The sequence below is a fragment of the Stigmatopora argus genome, chromosome 1 (genome assembly GCF_051989625.1).
Source record: "Stigmatopora argus isolate UIUO_Sarg chromosome 1, RoL_Sarg_1.0, whole genome shotgun sequence".
Classification (NCBI taxonomy): Eukaryota; Metazoa; Chordata; class Actinopteri; order Syngnathiformes; family Syngnathidae; genus Stigmatopora; species Stigmatopora argus.
Window position 1 is genome coordinate 8,027,267 of NC_135387.1, and position 21,896 is coordinate 8,049,162.

Here is a 21,896-nt window from a genome sequence, read left to right on the forward strand (position 1 = left end):
GCATATTATCCATCCGGAATCAAATCTTATCACATAATAATGTCGTTAGTGAAACCATGTACAACAATAACCTTTCAGGCAATCAGTAGCCTGACAGCAGCTGGATCACCGTTGACAGGCAATGGAGCAGCTCAAGTGCTGACGAGTGCATGGGTGAACACATCAACTATGAGCTGTGAGTGTCAAGACTTTCTAGTAGGTAGCAGGTGGTATTATTAAAATTTCAAAGTCAGACAAGGTGCACGAAAAAGGAATTAAAGGCTACATTTGGATCTTCAGGTCCAATTCACAAATGTGAATACTACATATTGTTAAAATTTCAAAGTCAGACAAGGTGCACGAAAAAGGAATTAAAGGCCACATTTTAATCTTCAGGTCCAATTTACAAATGTGAATATACTACATATTGTTAAAAGTCAGCTTCTTTTAAGATGATTGTGTCACATCAAGCAAAGATCGCCCCTGTCAATGTAAAACCAAATTTTATTCCCTTTTTGTCTAAACACCGACAGTAAATTATACAACTGCACTCCATCTCACGTTAACTTGCATGAATGATAGGGCTGATGTCTCTTTTTGGTTCTGCTTGTTTGTCTCTACTACTAACTTGACTATAATACCCTTACAAGTAGTTACAAAAATGATCAACAAATACCAAATCTTGATTGATAGGCAAACCAACTAAAGTGTTGTTGATTTTGAAGACCTCTTATTTTTCTTTAAGTGTTTAGATTTGAGTGGTCTCTTAACTTGTTAACTGTTCTTTTGGTAATGCATGCATTGGTGTCTTGAAAGTGCTATAACAGGTTTGTTGGACTACGTTTAAGTAAGTGAGTTAGTATGGCAGTTGGCTTTTATGTAAGTGAGCATGTTTTTTTAAAAGCATTGCCCAAATACCATTGGTTTGTTTACAACTTGTTTGTTGCACAGTCAGTGAGTTCTTCTCAAAGAGACATGATGTTGCTCTCTATGGTCCCGTTTATCCTGCTTGATTTTGAGTTGGCTTGTATATCATGAGGCAGTCACGACTGAATCGTTTTATCAAACAGCCTTGAAGACTTGCAGCTCTCCAAGCCAAAGGATCCACGTGAGTTGCTTTTGGGAACTAAGTTCTAGATAATAATAGCTGTTTCTTAAGTGAATAACAAATAAAGCATCTATAGTACTCATGCCAATAAGGGAAATTCCGGAATTAAATCTTCTCTGAAATAGCGTAAATCCCACTGCGTTAGCTCTAAATTCATGATAGGCGTGGGAATTCACGCCTCCTGTGTCGGCTTGAGGATGTTTTGAGTGGAAACACAAAGAAAGATTGAAGGCTTTGCTACAGCAGGCTCCTAGATATGGACTTGCATAAAATGAGAGTCAGTTGAAGGAGATCCGTGACTAGCGAAAAATAATGGGGGTCAAGATAGCAAGCCTCCTAAAGGGAAATGGCTCCATCACACTTTAGCTACCCTGTGACATTCAGTTTTTAACCATATAGGTTTCTCATTTGAAATCTTTTTACGTTATGGATTTAAGTACTTTGTAGAATTACGCGCGGCTTTAATATCTACCGTTCTCGGTGTAAAAAAATGAAGTGAAGATAGAGTTTTAGAGGTTGATAACACAACTTAAACTTATTTTTCTTTCAGCTTTCCCCTTCAGGGGTCACCACAGTGAAGCAGTTGGATCCATCTAATCCCACCTTTTGAATCCTTTTTTTCTCAAACCAACTACCCTGATCTGCTCCCTCAACAGATTTATAAAGTTCCTCCCCTGTCTTCCTTTAGGCGTTCTGTATGGCAGTTGAAGGCTTATGCTTCTTCTCCAATATAGTCACTTCCTCTCATCTGGATGTCTGAACCATCTTATTCTGGCCACTCTGATTTGATCTCCAAATCCTAGGATATGTGCTGTCCGTATAAAGGACTCATTCCTGATCCAAAGAGAACCTCAGCAACTCCATCTCTGCTACCTCCACCTCTTCCTTCTGCCCTTTCCTCAGTGACACTCTCTCTAGACCAAACAACATTGCTGGTTTCACCATAGTTTTCCTTTCATTTGAGCAGAAACTCTTTAATCACACCTGACACCTTTCTCACAACAGTTCACAATGACATCTGCAAACACGATAGTCCATGAACATTCCTGGCTTCCTGTCAGCCAGTTCATCACTATAGCGAACAAAGAGGGGCTCAGAGCGGATCCCTGATGTAGTCTCACCTCTACCTTGAACTCCTCTATAACACTTAAAGCACACCTTAACACTGTCTAACAACCTCAAATACATGTCATGAAATACCATATTTCATAATGACAAAACTATAGTTCCATACATTTGAATTGCATGTTTGATTAGGCATAAGTTTTATGTCGGATTTCTGCCACATGGGGAAAAAAGACAATGGCTTGTGCTCGCTTGTGGCAACATGAGGATATCCTATTTTGAACAACACTGTACATTTTGTATTTCCTGTATTTTTGTCACTCTCCATGAATTAAAACCTTTCTGCTTTATAACCAATAAACAAACTAACAAATACAACAATGCAAAATGCCCATGCCCGCATTCTCCGATATTCTAAAAAATATCCCTGACTCTAAATCGATTGAACATGACTGTCAATAGTTGTTTTTCATTACCTGCCATGCAATTAACCCTAACCCTGCCAAGCAGTCTGTAATGGAGTGCAAAAAAGGTGGGAAGGATAGATGAAACAATTGACGGTACATGTTTTCTTCATTTAACGATTTAGTCCCTGCACCATAAATGTGAAAAATATGTTTGGTTTTTTTTTTTAAATACATGTATCATCTTTTTACATCTTCCATGAAATTGGGTAATAGCTCAAGCTAACATGAAAACACAAACACTCATTTCACTTTTCTGTTAAAAATCAAGCCTTGGTTGTCTGCCCTTCATTGAGTACTGTTATGTATTTACTTTTCACAATTGCAGTGGCAACAATGATGCTTCAAATAGTTATTTGTCACTTAAATGCGAAGAGGAATAAAGTGCCTTAATAAACAAATTGGACATCATGTAGAATAGTGACACCATTGGGTGGATGTAGCCTGAGTTTAACAAGCTGCAGGGTAGTCAACCATGTTATTACATCTGATATTGTCATTGTCCCTGTAGTATGGAAAACTTCCATAATGCCCCCTTGCCATCTCTTCATTGGTAAGAGTAAGACCTGCTACTTTTTAAACTTTGTCAACTCACATTAAGAACCCCAGCTACATTTTCTACCTTTTAATTCTACCATTGTTGAGCCCAGTAGAGGCGTGAAAACATGTTTCTTCACCTTTTTTCTCGACTCCCCTCATACTTTATAAGCATTGGCAAAAGCAAGCAGTGACTCATGACTCGAAAATGGCCTTGGGGGCGGTCTCATGAGCAGCCATAGCAATTATCTCAGTTCATTTCCTGAAACGCTTTATCCTCACTAGGGTACTGGAGCCTATCCCAGCTGACTTCGGGCCAGAGGCGGGGGACACCCTGAATCGGTGACCACCCGATCGGAGGGCACAAGGAGAGGGACAACCTTGCACACTCACACCCATACCTAGGGGCAATTTAGAGTGTCCAATCAGACTACCATGCATATGATCTGGATTTGAACCCAGGACCCGAAAGCTGTGAGGCTGGCGTGCTAACCACTCGCGCCACCGGGCCGCCTGCCATAGCAATTAGAAATATAAATAGAGTACCACCGTGGTAAACCAGCTAAGACAAAGCATTTTCTCCAGGATGTGTGGGTATTAGAACTCTCAAGGCTTCACACCAACTCGGTCCAATTACATACATTATCACCTTTGACCACTTTTCAATATGACGAGGCTGGCGTCTGATTGGTCATGCATGATGTTAGATGCTTCAGTTTGCATCCTAACTCTCAATTCTCTCTCAGCCATGTCCCAACTTCCTTTAAAATGAATCACTACATAAGGGGATTCATTAGGTCTCGTTGCTCCAGAAGATCTTTTTTTTAAAGAGTAGTTCTCGGCGGCCCGGCGGCTTGAGTGGTTAGACCGTTAGAGCATCGACCTCACAACTCTGAGGTCCTGGGTTCAAATCCAGATCGGTCCACCTCTGTAGAGTTTCCATGTTCTTCTCGGGCCTGTGTGGGTTTTCTCCAGGTACTCCGGTACCTCGCACATTCTAAAAAAAACATGCATGGTAGGCTGATTGGACACTCTAAATTGACCCTAGGTATGAGCGTGAATGTTCCGTCTTCTCGTGCCCTGCGATTGGCTGGCCACTGATTCAGGGTGTCCCGCGCCTCTAGCCCAAAGTCAGCTGGAATAGGCTCCAGCACCCCCTGCAACCCTTCTTTACAATATTTTAGTTTTTATACCAAGTATTTTGACATGTCAATTTTAACAGTGAAATCCCACTAATGCAAAATATCAGGTTATGTTGGCGGCGTAGGGAAAAAGCTTGTTCATAACTATTATATGTTATGCTATTCGTTAGTACATTCTATTTGTATGCATGCGTAATGTGAAAGACTGTTCCCCTTTAATAGCGATTCTAGGTTTCTAGATTTCGCAATGGTGACCCCTGAGCACAAAAGTCAGTATTTCCATCAGTGTCCTATAAAGAGTCAAAAATGCTAAGGAGACAGAGTAAGATTGAACGTTGGTAACAGATTTACTCTGGAACAGGATTCATGTTTCATGGTTGAGATAGTAGATATACTACTAGATAGTGGCCAAGTGTTTGAGCAAGAGAGCCCTCAAATAGAGCATTATTCCTGCGAATGGGTCCAAGGAGGCAGGAGCCGGCAGCCATAATTAACCTCTCAGGATGGATAAATAACGTAAACTAATCCTTCTGGAAGCGTAACCTGAGCAACTATGGCTTTCTGTCATGAAAGGATTAGTAGTCATTAGGCAGCAGGCACGCTCAATCTTTTTCTGTGGGACTCTAAAAGAGAAATAAAATGTCTGCAAAGAACCAAGAAGGCACAATCTACTGAAACAGACCAAGAAACCTTGCAGTGGTATGTGGGTGCAATGGTGTTAGCAGCTGTACTTGTTACTTGGGTAACAATTAATGCAAAATGCTACTTACTTGTTTGTGAAAGCAACTTTGAAATTCATTTATTCATTCATTTTCCGTACCGCTTATCCTCACAAGGGTCACATTAAAACTAACACCTATTTGAAATTATCCAGTGGTAGATTTGCACACCAACGCATTTTCTTCTAAAATACTAAATACCAAACATTTTTACTAATTGATTTTTTGGTGACATTGACATGTTTCTTTTTCTTGTTTTCATGTAATTATACACATTATGGGCCATGCTGCCGCTAGTAAAACATACAACCCTAAAACCACAATTTTGGCATGGCAAGAAATATGCTGCAAAATCACTTCTATGATTCCATAACTTTTATGAAATACTGTATAACATACACACATTAAAACAGTCATCACAAAATTGTTGAAAGTTTTATATGTAATGTGCTGAATTTTAAAAATTCAGACCAGATTTTTATTTAATACCTGTGCAGTGATAGGCATTGCATTCCTCTCAAATCAAGAAATATTATTACAATATCAAAATAATTACTGGCCAAAACCTTTTTGGAGAACTGTGTGGAAAGTAATAGCCTCAAGTGTACCCATATTGAAATAGTTCTCACTGGGGAGTAATGCAGTAGCATTCATCTTTCAAATGAATGTCAAATCAAGACAAGGCTGTACTCACTATGGAAGTAACCTGCAGCCTGCGGAGGAATTATGAAATTCTGTTCAGAGAGAAAATGGGCCCATGCTGTGGAATAGCAATCTCCGTGGACTTTTACCACACGAATACAAATCAGATTCTCTTCAAGTATTGACAGGAGGTCATTTAAAATACAGTAGACTTGGAGCTGACCTGGAAAATATAGAGAAGGAATGACCTGAGTCAGCTAAACAAAGAAATAATGTGGAAAAAGAGCATTTTTCAGTCCATGTTGTTGTGTCTTCTGCTCCTTGCTTCAAGGAATATTATTCTATTAGATCCCAGGAATGTTAGGGAAATTTAGATAAATGTGCCACACTCCTTCAAATAACATAATGAAAATATTCCGTAGTAAAACAAAGTGGTTCCATTTTGATTTTTTGTGCAATCATAAAACAGGAAGTTCAAATAAAAATTATATTTAAATTTTTGGGGCAGACTTACTATTAATCAAACATAGGCAATTGCCCGGGGCTGCCAAAGGTGTCAAAAAAATCTGATTCAAAAAGTTCGGTTCATGCATTCGGGTGATTGCCATAAAGGACTTTGACACACAGTTAAAGCCACTTTAAAGCATCTAATACTTGTCCATGATCATCCCTATAAACGATGCCAAATCTTCTGCTTATGCTGTTTTCAACATAAATGAAAAAAAACGGCCAAATGCTTGTATGAATATTTAAAAAAAATGTTAACTTGTGGAGGTAGCACTACAAACTTACATGCATTATATAAATGATCCTCATTCTTAAACACTGGTGAAATAGGTCGGCAACATTCACCATTCATTCGTAACTCATGCGGCTTTCGCAGATTTTTGTTGAAATGCGTTTTTTAGTTTTCTAAAAAATAAATAAATATATATATATATTGTGTGTATGTTGCCTTAGCACATTCATGTGGCGTCCTGGTGCTTAGTACCTTAGTTGAAGCGAGTTGAGAAGCCTAATGTAGTGCCACCACCACCTCATGACATATATATGGGTGATTATAACCGTTGTCAGGGGGGATTTTCACTAGTCGCTGCAGGGCTCTGAAAAATGCTGTACTTTTGTTTGTTTAATTTTCACTTGATTGGCAGGCAGGTACTCCAGAGACCCAACAAGCAATTAAATAAGATTTTTTTTATTTATATACACTTTTATAAACCAAGTGTCCACAAACGGATGTCTTAAAGGAGCCCTGTGTCAGATTAGTGACCAAAAATGGTACTTCACCTATGAACAAAATATTGACGAGCACAACCTTTGGCCTCACATTTGTTCATGGTTTGCAGTGGGAAGAAACATGTATATTCGATTTTCATTATGAACATTTGAAGAATTCAATAAATCAATAAATAATGTATCAACACTACACGGTGGAAGCATTAGAAAGCATTAGTGACCATGCCCCACCACTGACATCGATGACAGGAGATTTGTAACCACTCTGCCGGGACGTGCCGCTGCCTCAACTACCAAAGTAGCCACTCCTGTTCATAATTACACGCTTGGCTGGGATTTGCTTGTCAAAGACCGGGGCAATGATGTCGCAGTGGATGAATTACCGGCTGTAAAACTTATTTACATATTGAGATTTGCGTACGTGAATGCCCCAGTTTACCACGGATAACATGTAAATTAGTGCGGCTCTCTCCTGACAATCTTGACACATCTTATACGTGCTAACATCCTTGGCACCAATCACAGAGGGAGATAAATTACAAAGACACTTTAAATAGGAAATGTATTTTAAAAAAATTGTAGAACAAGAGCACTGAGAGGGCACAACTCTCCATACGCCAAGGTTAATTATAAAATCAGTGATTAATAGTATGAGTAGGAAAGAAGTGTCAAACTCCAGTTCCAGTCCACCTCCTAATTATTTGTGACTGAAAAGAATACAGCAAGTCAAACATTTCTACGTCATTTTTCTAGCTGAATAGATTTCTTATGACGGCCCGGGGGATGTGTGGTTAGTGTGTCGGCCTCACAGTTCTGGATTCCTGGGTTCAAATCCAGATCGGTCCATCTCTGTGGAGTTTGCATGTTCTCCCCTGGCCTGCGTGAGTTTTCTCCGGGTACTCCGGTTTGCTCCCACATTCCAAAAACATGCATGGTAGGCTAGTTGAACGCTCTAAATTGGCCGTAGGTATGAGTGTGAGAGTGGATGGTTGTCCGTCTCCCCGTGCTCTGTGATGGGCTGGCCACCAATTCAAGATGTCCCCCATCTCGTGCCTGAAGTCAGCTGGGATAGGCTCCAGCACCCCCTGCAACCCTTGTGAGGAGAAGCGGTTCAGAAAATGAATGAATAAATAGATTTATTTTTTATTTTGGCCAAATGTCTGTTTTAACATAAGAAGTTTGTGTCACCTTTACTTTACGGAGGTAAGCTATCTTTTCGGCCACTGAGCAAAGTTATTAACCAGGCAGTATCAAAACTTTACTAAGTAAAGTATCGAACCCACTGGGTCCAATTCACTAATAAATCCATGGGTGTTCTCGCTCTGAGAAAAACTTTTTTTCCATATTTTAGAGGGTGATGAAAAGCAAGATAATAAATAGAAGGATTTTGAGCAATTTCTAATTAATTTCTTTACTTGAGGGCAGCACTGTACCAATATCGGTAATATTATAAGGTGCCTTGTTATGGCACTAAAATGCTGGGATCAGTATTGTGATACTAACAAAGAACTCAACATAAATCCCATTTATACTCAAGATTTCAACAAGATTTCATTTCAAACTGCCTTAAAACTGGAGAAGGAGGAGCTGCAGCAGAAGTCTTACAGTATGCTTGCATGTGGAGTTGACTGCCAAAACTTGGTGCCAGTTTCGTATAATTTCCAATGTAATTCACTGAATAAACATTACAATTTTGTGGACTATTTTTTGTTCAAACAGCATGGTAGTGGTAAAGTATCAGCATCAGTATCGGATGCAAAAAAAGTATTATAACATTCCTTCCTATTCCATGAAACAGACATGGTCTAACTGACCTAAATTTGTATACATTCTAGATTGCACAATCCTTTTCAAATCAGCCCATTCATTCACACCATTGATATCAGATCTTTTGATGGCCACTCTTAAACATTGGTATACCCTTTAAAACCAGTTCGGCAGTACACTGGGTCAATCTCCATTGTGAAGAGCAATTTAAACCCAAGCTTTATCTCCCAGAGTGTTCAATTCAGAAATAGCTAAAATTGAAACTCTCTGATAAAATAAAGTTCACCAAAGGATCTCAAAAAGATGTAACAATATACTGCAATCAAGGCCAATTAAAGCATAGATAATTAATTGAGTAATAGACTAAATAATATCTAATCAGTCTGGTAAGAGATCGCATGTCTAAACTTTAAGGACTCCAACAAAACACTGAGAGCCATTATCCACAAATAGAGAAATTAGAGCACTGGATGAAACCTTTAGAAGTGGATGGCAATTTGTCTACTTCGCTGTTGTCTTTGTTATTTATGAAGCAAAATCCCATGGAACTAATTAAGATCAAGTAATCTGTATTTGCTTGGACTATCAATAGCGGAATATTTATGACTGTATGGGAGAGATAAATGAGATATGTAAATTAAATTGTGTACGACTCTAGTTGAATAATGTATACAGGCCCCCTGGCCGAGTGAGCAAACTGATTTTAACACTTGTTGTCTACAAAATTAATAGGTATTGTTGCTTATAGAGCGGTACAATTTAACAAGATTTAAGGTGTTGCGTTTTGGGGTGAGGGCAATTAATGCAGGGTTGGATTAATTGGTGTTCGATAAGATAGCCTGTTTTGCAATTCATCTAGCAATTCCATCTATTCATGTTTTCTAGTTCACGTTGACATGATGGACTCACTGGTACACATTCTCGTTAAAGGTCAACCTTCATTTGTACAATTTCTTTCTTTATGAGTAATGGGAAATAGAGTTGTTTTGTTCCTACATCAGCGACTCATCCTGAATTTTTAAATAGGATAAAACACGTCATAGACAATGTAGAAGTCAAACTCATGGAGGGGGGTACTCAATAGCTGGCAGTTAACACTCATTTTATTATATACGTACTTTATGTGTGTTTGTGTGTATATATCAGTGGCGGGCGGTGCATTTTCTGGTAGAACCTTCAACGTATCAATCCAACCCTCAAAAACTATTTTATGGCTATAAAACCTCTACTGCAGCTACAGTTGCGACACATAAAAAAATAATCAATAAATTAATGCACAAAAATGGGGTAAAATCCACTTCCTAGCAGCATTTCATGATTAAATACAAATACTGGAGCTTTTCAGACATTAAAACCAGGCCGGGGGGTGATTTTCCCGGGAAAAGACAGCGATGAACGTCAATGGCGTACGGGCAAACATTGCCCGAAAATGGGGTAAAATCCAGCTGCAAACAGCATTTATTGATTAAATACAAATACTGGAGCTTTTTAGACATCAGAACCGGGCCCGGAGTATCATTTCCCCGGTAAAAAGACAGCGATGAACGTCGATACGTCCATACGTGAAATGACAAAAAATGCACTAAAATTAGGTAAAATCCACTTCCTAGCATCATTTATTGATTGAATACAAATACTGGAGCTTTTGAGACATTACAACCAGGCCAGAGGGGTGATTTTTCCCGGGAAAAGACAGCGATGGACGTCAATGGTGAAAAGCCAAAAATTAAACTGGGGTAAAATCCACTTCCTAGCAGCATTTTGTGATTAAATACAAACACTGGAGCTTAAATACAAACACTGGAGCTTTTCAGAAATCAGAACTTGGCCCATAATTGAAATATTATTTAGGAATATAGCCATATTTTACTCACCAAAAATTCTTTTTACACAATATCCATCCTCCTTTCTTTCTTCCTTCTTTCTTATCACCATCAAAGCTAATGATGAAAGTCGAGCCTGTCCTGTCATATTTCCGGCATAGTCCGTTTTGAAAATGGCTTTAAATTAACACAACAATATTCTATTTGGTGGTGCAGCTAAGTTAGTGCACTGAAAGTCCCGCACACACCATTTTCCCGGCTGTAACAGGCTTGCTAGCTTCGGAGTTGACCGCCCTTTCTTGATGATGTCCATTTTTTTCTGGAAAAGTCCGTCTGGAAAATAGCTTTGTGAGCAAACAGAATCCATTTGTTTTTGCTTCTGTCGGCCATTGTGGGTGGAGTTTGCGATCTCGGCTGCCTCGGGTAATGCTTTGGTCCGCCTACTAGCCAATCATAGTTTGTGAAAGCAATGACATGTGCCAGCCAGCAAAATGCTAACGCCTATGAAAAATCATTGTGGGGTTGCCAACTCGAAATCTGATTGGTTAAAAGCAACAGTCTAGTTTAATGCAGCAGAGCCCGCAAGAACTGATTGTGAAGGCTTTGAGGCAGATCTGATCTGGCAACAAATAATGGCTGAAATGTGATTGGTTAAATGCTTCAATATGAAAACACACATCTGGAAGCAGTGCAACCAGGGGGAAAAGCAATGAAAGGAAGCTAACAGACCATTTGGAATAATAAGTATTGATGGACAAAATATAATATGATTCAGATATTTCTTAGGCCAGCAGAGAAGGCCTTGAAGGCCCTGACAGCCCGCCACTGGTATATATATATATATTAGACTTTTCAAGCAGTGACATTTTGTGAGGAAGAACTATGAGGATGATTTTTAAGATGTTGAAGGGTATCAGGCAGTACTTTGCACCAGACAATATTCAAGGCCATGGTATCAGTTTTTGTCATCTCAGGTGACGTCTTTTTATTCAGAGGGCCAAATGTCAAACGGCTAGGGAGGATGGGATTACCTTTGTGTGTTTTTGTGGAACACGACCACGTGATTCTACATGAGTTTGCACTATATTTATCCCTCCGGTCTGTTGTTATGAGGTTCTCATTCAATTTTGCCTCCCTACATCTACGCTCCTGTTTGTGAATCTTATGGGTTGTATTTCCTCGGGCGACTGTTAATGGTAAGATAACTGAAAACTATAGGAAGCAGCTGAAGATTCTAGGAAATGAGAAGCAGTGGCCACGGGCACCTCTTTTCCAAAATGTTGCAGTTTGAAAAAGCATCTTGCCTTATGCGCTCTTAAAAAAAGTTACATTTATATATTTTACAGCGATAACTATTGTTATATTATTTTGTATTGTATGTGTGAATGTAAATGGACACATTACTAAACAGATTTTGTCGACACCTTAGACACCACATGACTCCAAGAAGAACTTCGTTTGATAGAAAGCAGCACGCAGGTACTAAGTCACTAAGGTGGAGCTAGTCGTTAGGGCGTCGTCCTCACAGTTCTAGGGTCCTGGGTTCAAATCGAGGTCGGTCCACCTGTGTGGAGTTTGCATGTTCTCCCCGGGCCTGCGTGGGTTTCCTCCGGGTACTCCGGTTTGTCCCTACATTCCAAAAACATGCATGGTGTCACGATCGCGCCGAGATGTTGTGGCGCCGTCGGAGGGATTAGGACCCAGTCGCGGGGAAGCAGGTGGGGAAGAGGCAATTTGTGCTCATAACAACAACTTTTAATAACTCTGAAGGGCCTTACAAAACAACAAGGACTTGTGAATCCAAAACGAAACCAAACCGGAACATGGAGACAAGTGACATCGAGGAGAATGGTAGTGTGGCTGCATGGCCATGGAATCTGCACAGGAATTACGCAGGTACCTTCGCCGGGATGTATGCAGATGATCCGACAATGAATACCAACTCACTGGTGTTTAAATACACACATCAGGAAGTAATCATGAATTACGCGCAGCTGCTCGAACATAACGGCAAGGCAGGAGGAACAAACGAGCGTCGGGATAGGAGCCGGGCTGCTCCTGACACATGGTAGGCTTATTGGACACTCTAAATTGCCCCTAGGTATGGGTGTGAGTGTGCATGGTTATCCGTCTTCTTGTGCCCTGCGATTGGATGGCCACCAATTCAGGGTGTCCCCCGCCTCTGGCTCGGAGTCGGCTGGGATAGGCTCCAGCACCCCCTGCGACCCTAATGAGGATAAAGCGGTTCAGCAAATGAGATGAGATGAGATACAGCACAGGCAGTTGAACCAAAGAGTTTTTTTCCGCTAAAACATGCACCTCACTGCAAACAACTGACACCTTTGTGATGCTAAAGATGAGTTAAAAAAAGTGTCATCTCGGAATGAAATCCTGAACCCACTGCAGTCTGCGGCCTGTTGGCGATTGGTTTGGATTCAATAAATGGGCACATAAAGTATGGTGACATACAACAATTGGCCCTCATTTTCACAACACCGATGAGTGGTGTGAAAATCAGTGCCAATGGTTGTATGTCACCATACCTTACCTACAGAAGTGAAGCCTCTTTTCCAAATCCTTATCTAAGTGCTGCTCTCTTTGCTTTTAGTCTTTGATTAGCTCCTAGTGGAACATACAATGGCACAGATGAGACCATGATCTTTCAAGTTGTTACAGTGCGTGCCTCTGTGGTCTGTGGAATTGCAAACCGATTTGTGCTACTCCATTGTCTAATTAGCAAATAAAGTTTTTACCCACTGAACCCTCTCCTCATTATCTCAAAGCTGTAAGGACCTGACACTTCACACTTGTGTTCTCATCACATTTATATTTTACACCAAATCAATGAGTCATTTTGACTGATGCATGTTCACATAGAGATGCTTTTCCAGTTTAATGAACTAGCATCTTATTACACGGTATCAAAATTTGCTGAAGATTGTCCTCTTGTTTAGGTTTGATTTTCTGTGGATTCCTGAATTGCAAGCATTTTTATGGAATTAATTTATATTACACAAAATGTTCACAGGATATGATTCAAGCCATTTATTAAAACAATGGTGGAAAATGTATTATAAATAAAGTGTCCTTTTAATTTGTCATTTGTTGTTAAATAGTAATAAATAGGAATGGAAATCACCAAGTTGATGATGTTACAGCAAAAATTCTTTGCACAATGATACAATATTTGGCAATATCACAAAGTCTTCCACAACTTGTTTCAATCTTTTTTATGTTTTGGCTCATTTTTTTTGAAATATTTGAACATTTCTTTGACACTGCCCTCTCATGGTTCACCCTCCACATTGAGAGGCAAAGGCCAAAGGCAAATTGAAATGGCGTGTGGCAAGGAAAATGTTCCATTTTCCATTCTCTACAGGCTGCAGAAGCCGCTCCACATCAAAAAGATGACATGAAAAGTAAAGCATATGAATCGCTTCAGTGTAAACAAAACAACAACTGTCATTCCAATCATATTGCTTGTATACGCCTGTGGTGGAATTGTAGCCAGGGTTCACATTTAGCATAATTGCTATCGCAAGCAAATTAAAAGTATGAGTAATTATGAGTAAATAAAACAACATAAGCAAACTCCACAAAGTGAGGACTGACCTGGGATGAAACTATCGAGCACAGAAATGTGAGGCCAATGCGCTAACCACTGGGCCACATGTACACATAAATACTAATATATTTTTACAATTGCGTAAGTATTTACAATCAACTTCATGCTTTTTAAAACTAGACACAATGAATGTGTGCATGGAAAAAAATGATTTAAAGTGTGTGTTGTCAATTTTTTTATTTTTAATAAATGTCTAACTCCTTATTTTACTCTGTTTTCGAGCAGTACTTTCGTTTGATACTTGGCATGAAGTTTCACAATTTGGATGACACGGTTATCATAACACATCTCTGATATAATATAGCATTGTTTTTAGAGGATTTATGAGTTTTCGTTTTTCTTTTTTGTTTTACTCACGGCTGGGTGGAGTTTGACAGGCGTAGGATAAAACCAGTTTTGAAGGGTTTTTGTAACGTTTACTACGGAATGCTCTCTGTGACATACAACTGCACTCTAAACTGAACTTCAAATGTCATCCTAACAGATGTCATGTCTGCTGTGCAAGCTCTGTGTGTTGTAGTAAGGAAGTCTCAGCCAACAGGATCAAAACTACACCCTTTTTTCATGGAGCCCGCTATTTGAGGATATAAAAAAAGAGCATACATACCTTTGTGATTGAAACCTTGTTCAACATCAACCATTAGGGACTCAAAACCTATGTACTGTTTTGCTGCCGTGATGCACTCAGGAACCGAAAAATGTCATCTCACGCTCTGTTGCATTTCCCCGTTATTTCCCTTCAGCTGTAAACAATTCAAGCCTGAGGAGTCCTCAATAAAAACATTCTGACCAGTTTCCAGCAGGGCCCATTGCGCTGACTAGGTTTGTACAGCCAAATTGTTAATAACACTCCACAAGAAAAATGAATACACCTCTCATTTTTAAATATTATATATCACTTCATACTCTGAAGTTTCTCTACCGAGAATGGAGCTTTTTACAATTTTTTAATCTAAACTAAATCAACACTGCCATTAATCTCTACACTGATCGCACACTGATGTGTGAAAATGTCTCAATTGGAGCCAAAACATTTTGAGTGGCCGCCATTATCTTCTAGCGCTGCCTTAACCTGATGATTCTGAAAATGAAGTTCACAAGCACAAACAAAATTGCCCCTGAAATCAAATTCTACTCCTCCACATTACAGAGCTGTAACATGTTCAATACTTCAGTTGAAAATATTTCTCTAGATTTCATATTTACACTGTATTACTGATCTTGTAACATAAAAAATTCATCAATATGTGAGTGCTGTACTCGCGTGTGTAGCAGATACTATATGTGGAGTCAAGAGAACATTTTTTATTCATAGCATAGAACTAGAGTTATTCATAGCAACTGATTCCATCCTCGATATTTCAGGCAACAAATAAAAAGGCAAAAAAATGGTCACCTTCAGGACATCCGAGTCACGCCTGAATGCTAAAGACAAGCGTGAGGAGAACCTAAAAATGAGCAAAGCGAGTCCAAGAGGTGAACATTTGCAAAGCTGTTCACACAAGTGCTTCCTTAGTATTCAAGACACCTTTGGACTTTTGTCTTAAGCACACTCACATGAATAAAAATATGCTTATTCCCACAAGATCCCACAAGGGGCTCTGGCTCCGATGTGTATTATTGTCATTCATTCATTTTCTGAACCACTATCCTCACTAGTGTCGTGGGGGGTGCTAGAGCCTATCCCAGCTGATTTTGGCCAGAGGCGGGGACACCCTGAATCGGTGGCCGGCCAATTGCAGGCCACGAGGAGACGGACAACCATTCACTCTCACACTCATACCAAGGGGAAATTTAGAGTGTCCAATCAGCCTACCATAAATGTTTTTGGAATGTGGGTTGAAACCGGAGTACCGGGAGAAAACCCACACAGGCCCGGGGAAAACATGAAAACTCCACACAGGTGGACCGACATGGTTTTGAACCCAGGACCCCAGAGCTGTGAGGCCGACGCGCTAACCTCTCAAGGCGCAATGTGTGTATCAATTAAATTAAATTAAAATCCTGCATATATGTATGTGAAGTATAGAATATTATGCATTCTGAAGATGTACTTTTTTAAGTGTTGAGCATAAAATGACTAATGTCTACACAGGGTGAACAAGTGGTTGACACGTTCACCTCACAGTTCTGAGGTGGAAGGTTCAATTCCGGTAGGTTGCGATCTTACTGTGTGGAGTTTGCATGTTCTCCCTGAGCCTGTGTTGGTTTTCTCCGGGTAGTCCGGTTTCCTTACACATCCCAAAATCATGTAGGCTGGTTGAACATTCTAAAATTGCCCCTAGGTATGAGTATGAGCGTGAATGGTTGTCTATCTCCATGCGGTATGGAAAATGAATGAATGTACACATTTTCAAGCGAAACAAAAACATTGCCAGTAGAAGAATGTTATGTTAGCTTTCGCGGGAAGCTTACCGTAAGATTACATATTATGCAAGAGTCTGAAGAATGGAAATATGATACATTATGGATGTGCTTTTTCCTCATTGACTCAATATCTACTATCGATGGTGATAGACATCCAATCATTTGGCTCTTTTCATCCTTCTCCAGTGAATTTGAATTTTAACTCGAGTAGACGTCCAATCCATTTGAAGTGGGAGGGTGGCAGTTAATGCACATTTGCTGTCACCCTCAGACTTTAAATGCTTTGGGCATATATCTTCATCAATGGATTGCTGAGGATCAGTACTCAGTGCTCAGAAGCAACAAAATGTGATCAGTATAACACAAACCCAACCAAAGTTTTACCCACCGCTGCAGTAATCTTTTTACATGGCTTTCATGGTGATAAAACCAAATGAAACCAACAAAATGTATGCGCTTGCACCCTCCCAGATTACCCTAAACTCCTTTAATAAATTGCCAGAAAGCAGTATTGGCAGATCCTCATAATGAGGTGATTCAAATGTAAAAATATGTCATCGGGACATAGTAGAAAAGTGTTAACTTATATTAGACAAGTTAGGTGTAAATAAATCTGATTTCCACTCTGGCATTTTCTTTTAATCAAGTTACATGACAATGGAAAAATAATTTGCATAGATAACACTCTAAAGCCCAAATGCCTGGTCTCAGGTCAGCCAAAATGGCGGCTCAATGCCAAACGAAATGTAACAACTTTAAATGCATGACATAACATGATCAAGATAAATCGTTAAACACAATAACTCCAACAGTTTGATATGTCTCCTTAGTTTCCGTAGTTAGTGTAAGTGATAAAAATGGCACAGTTACTATGTGGTGAATGTAATAGTAGTTAATATTTAGAGTTCAATATTAGTTCATTTTCATCAATCCCCATCAGTGACAGCCAATGAGTTTAGGTCTAAACTCAGGGCAACAAAATGCCAAAATTAGGCCTTATGGCACCTCAGTCTGTTTTATTGCGTATTGACGGTGCAATACGTAATGCAGTGCTGAATGGCAGCTAATGCAAATGTCTTTTTCCAAACAAGGTCCTGCTCAATAAACCTCAAAGCAGGAATAATGTGATCAAAGATGAAGCTGCTCAATTCAAGCCCACACAGGTTATAATGGAAGGGGAATTTTAAATATAGTTCTGTGTTTGCGTCGCGGTGTGTTTGCCTGAGTCTGTGTGTGTGAGTGTGTGTGTGGTGCAGGCGGGATTTATACTCCATCCTTTTCCCATTCATGAGCTCCACAGGCTTGATTAAGGATTTGTGGACATCATCCGCTCTCTTGTGTAAATATAAATATTTCAGTTTAGCAGTGGCTCAGTTCTTGCCAACGGCTAAAGGTTGCTGTCAGGGCATGTGAAAGAGTGAATATAATAATCAGAACGGAACTAATTGGTGATTAATTAGGATATTTTATTTGCCCTCAAATATTCAATAAACAGATTTTCTTATTGTTGAACACTAATGTGTTTAAAATAGATAAATAGAAGAGACCATGTGCACGTTCACACAAATGTCACCATTGAAACCATTTCCCTTTTAAAAGGTGGCAAACATAGACCAATGAATCCACTTGAATCCCTCACAGATGCATTTTCAGAAATTCTTTCATTCATCTATTTCCCATACTATTTAATCTCACATAAATCATGTACTTCTTAAAACTAGATTGAGGGAAAAGACTCAAAATATATATAATATAAATAACTTAAAGATACTTGGCGATGCACTTGAGCCACAGACCGCGACAACAATCAGACTACATACATTGATCCCTCAACATGACATTGATTATTGAAAACTATGTTGAGAACCGTTCAAATAGAGCTGAGCTAGACTGGATGAGACAGGACGTGACTACTCAACATGCATCTATGTCAAAAACATGAACATACAGCCAAGAAGCAAGATTCCAGCGCTCAAGAGTGGCCTTATGAGCCAAATAAGATTTGACATTCAAGTGGGCTTCATGCCTAGCAGGGACGAGACTAATCGGCAGCTCACAAGCACATGACTCGTCACCAAATTAGATTAAGATGTGCATTGGGCAACATTTGCCTTCGGCAAGCCAAAATCATGCTGAACTAGAATTAAGTGAAGGGAGAATAATAATAGGTGATGACTCCAACCATACTTCTCAGCCAAAGCCTTCCACCAAGATGAAAATAAACTATTTTTGACACTCCTCTTGACCTGGGTAATAAATAGATGGAAATTGGAAGGTTCCTTACATTATAATATCATAATAAAGATATAATCGCTTGAAATAATATCAAGATGACACAACAAGACATGAGAACAACGTTTGAACCCAACTCAAAAGCAATTGTATACAGCCTCACCCCCTCCACATGTATGTCATGTCAAAGATCCATATAGCAGAAATGCTTTATATCAGTAGATGCCATTACTTGAAAAAGCAGCTTGGCATAGTGGATACCCAGTGGCATCGTATTGTACAATAAAACCTCAGAGCTGAGAATGATGTAGGGTGACAGCAGAGATCACCAAGAACTGCGAGGCATGCAGCAGTCCCGAAAAGACGCCCCAATAAAGCAGTAAAGAATCTTGGATTGCACTGCCTAACAGCAACTGACTTTACGATTTCACACACCGACTACAAACTAATCACACATTTCCCTTGCGGACATCTGTTGATCACCTCCTTCAAATTTATGGGTTTTCTTTTCTCAAACAAGTTTCAAATTAAAACACACACACATTTTCATTTCAATTCACTCCGCTGCCCAGAGCGTCATGATGAGGCTGCCACTTTGGGTACGTTCAAATTCTATAACCAATGGGGCGAGTGTTTCAGTCACGGGACTCTTGAGTTTGCATGGATTTTAATGAACCCTCAGTGTGTATTCTTTTCTCCACACGCACCATTACCTAGTTAACATTGTAGACTCCGTTTTTGCGAAAAGTGGTCAATTTTGGGTGCATGCAAGTTGTTGGTAAGAGAAGATGCTTGCTACCACTACAGAAGAGCCATTTAAGTTTAACCACAACACCCCCAATTAAACAAAAACATTGAAAATCGATTTTGTTTGTCAAATTACTTTGGAATGCCAAATAATAGATTTTGATCAACACTCGTTCATTCATTCATCTTCAATACCATGCATCCTCGAAAGAGTTGTGGGGGTTGCTGGAGCCTAACCCAGCTGACTTTGGGCGAAAGGCAGACTACACCCAAGACTGGTCGCCAATCAGTCATAGGGGACACAGAGAGAGACAAACAACCATACATACTCACAAACATACCACCACCAGCGGGAATTGAGGGCGCCTCTGTCCGCACCGAAGTCAGGCGGAAGAGATTGGAGGAAAATAATTAAGGGGTGTGGTAACATGCAGTGTGTAAAGTAAATGCCATGGATTCAATCATTTGTATTGAAAGTTGTAATGGACTTACTTGCCTGTTAGCTGTTGGACAATGGTTAACATTTATTAAAATTAAATAACTTTTATTTGGAAGGTTAATGAAAACGTCATCTATACTGGTTATCAGTTTTGTTGTAACAACACTTTGATGTATGAACCTTATGTTCAACTATAGCGGTTCCACCGCATTATAACGATATTCTAAAAGCGTTTTTTTACATCATTGATGCTGTAGTGGTAAATTTCCCTGTCTTCCGCACCAGCAGTGTACGATCGATTCCCACTCAGCAGCGCTCTTCTTGTGAGTGCGAATGATTGTCTGTCTCTGTGCCCTATGACCAACCAGTTTAGGGTGTAGTCTGGCTTTTGCCTGGACTCAGCGAGGATAACCGGTGTTGAAATTGGATGGATGGATGGAATTTCAACTCATATTACCTTACAAGTTTATGGGTGCACCAACAGCCTCTCAATGTGATAAATATTACACATTTAAAATAGCATTGTTGCCTTTTCAATCCATCCCTATTTTATTGCTCTTGTTTAGGGTTACAGGTGTGCTGGTCTATTCAAACTGAATTTAGGCAAGTGGCATGGACTAACAAAAACACAAACTACAATTCAATCAAACTGATGTATAATTATCAAATTTTGAACCTCACACTGCCATAAGGACAACTTGCAAACAAGATAAAATAGGGAAAGTTGTTTAAAAAAAACTTCTTCCAAAAAAGACACACAGAACCTAAGCAAAACCAATAACTGTTCCTTTCTATAATACACTGAGAAAATGACAAAACAAGACAAATTTAGTTTGTACAGTTGCTTCATACCTTGAGTTGTGTGCTTGGCGCTGTGGCTGGACAACAGGAAGAGGAAGTCCTGACACGTGTCCTGCTCCAACAGCGTGCTGTTGTGCAGGCAGAGGTCGACAATAAGGGTCACGGCTCTCTGACACACCATGTCATACTCCGCTCGCTCCGAACTCATGCTGCTCCCAGCTGCATCGTCAGCCTTGGTTGGAGTGCGCTCATCAGAGGGCACCGAGGCATGCGCATTCTGCAAACGCGCGCGCACGCAAACACATGCAGTGGAGCCTTGCATCTGGAAGGTGGAAGCAACTAGTCATATGTGAAGCTCAAGTCCTGATTGGAGAAATGCAAACTCTAAAAATTGCCTGTTTGATTTGGCTAAGTAAAAAAAAAAAAGTGGTCCTGGTTTTCGAACATCTAGTACGACTTTGGTCATAAACAGGATCGTAATGTAAGATATTTACCATTCTGTAGAACATATGTGAATGGAGTCCAAGATGCGTCTATTCTGAGACCGTGTATCTCCTTTTATGGGTCATGGGTGCCGTGTTGTGGTGCTTCAGCCTCCGGTTTGAACTGTATTGTACAATCTCCTGTTCTCGCTGCTTATGATCAACTTTAAATGTATTATCTATTAACTTATGAATGAATGATGAAACCTCATCTACATACTCTTGTTTCTATTGAAGCATACGTGCTCTGCTGGCTCTTTGTACTCTTGTGACATTATCGTTTTTTAGGAAAGACGGTGGGATCGTTACATTTTTTAAATTCAATTTTAATAGATCTGGATTTGTGTGAGTCTTTTTCAGGATTCTATCATTTCATTGGTGTGTAAAAATCAGTAAAAGTGGGTTTTGAAAGGGATAGAATACGCTAGTCTAGTTGTTTAGTAATTGAAAATAGAGACAGAATTTCATTTTCCAGATGTTAATATTCATTCATTCATTTTCTGTACCACTTGTCCTTACAGGAGTCTATCTCAGCCAACTATAGCCAGCCGACCTGACTGGTCGGTCAACCATTCACGCTCGCATTCATATTTAGGGGGAATTTAGAACAGTGCATCCTAACCACTGTGCCACGGCACATCGGTGTGCCGTGAGCAACGGTCAGCTATACCGCAGGAAATTGCAAGAAATCATACAATGTAAAACTCAGAGAGAGAGAAAT

General features: G+C 39.7%; 1 protein-coding gene across 1 annotated transcript in view; it reads right to left on the bottom strand.

Moving 5' to 3' along the window:
* Nucleotides 1–20,935, bottom strand: part of syt6a (synaptotagmin VIa) — a 52,565-nt gene extending 31,630 nt beyond the window's left edge. The window contains exon 1 of the mRNA XM_077591768.1: nucleotides 20,745–20,935. Within this exon, the coding sequence (XP_077447894.1) occupies nucleotides 20,745–20,901 (157 nt within the window). The 5' untranslated portion in view covers nucleotides 20,902–20,935. The remainder of the gene's footprint in view (nucleotides 1–20,744) is intronic.
* Nucleotides 20,936–21,896: the final 961 nt, after the last annotated feature.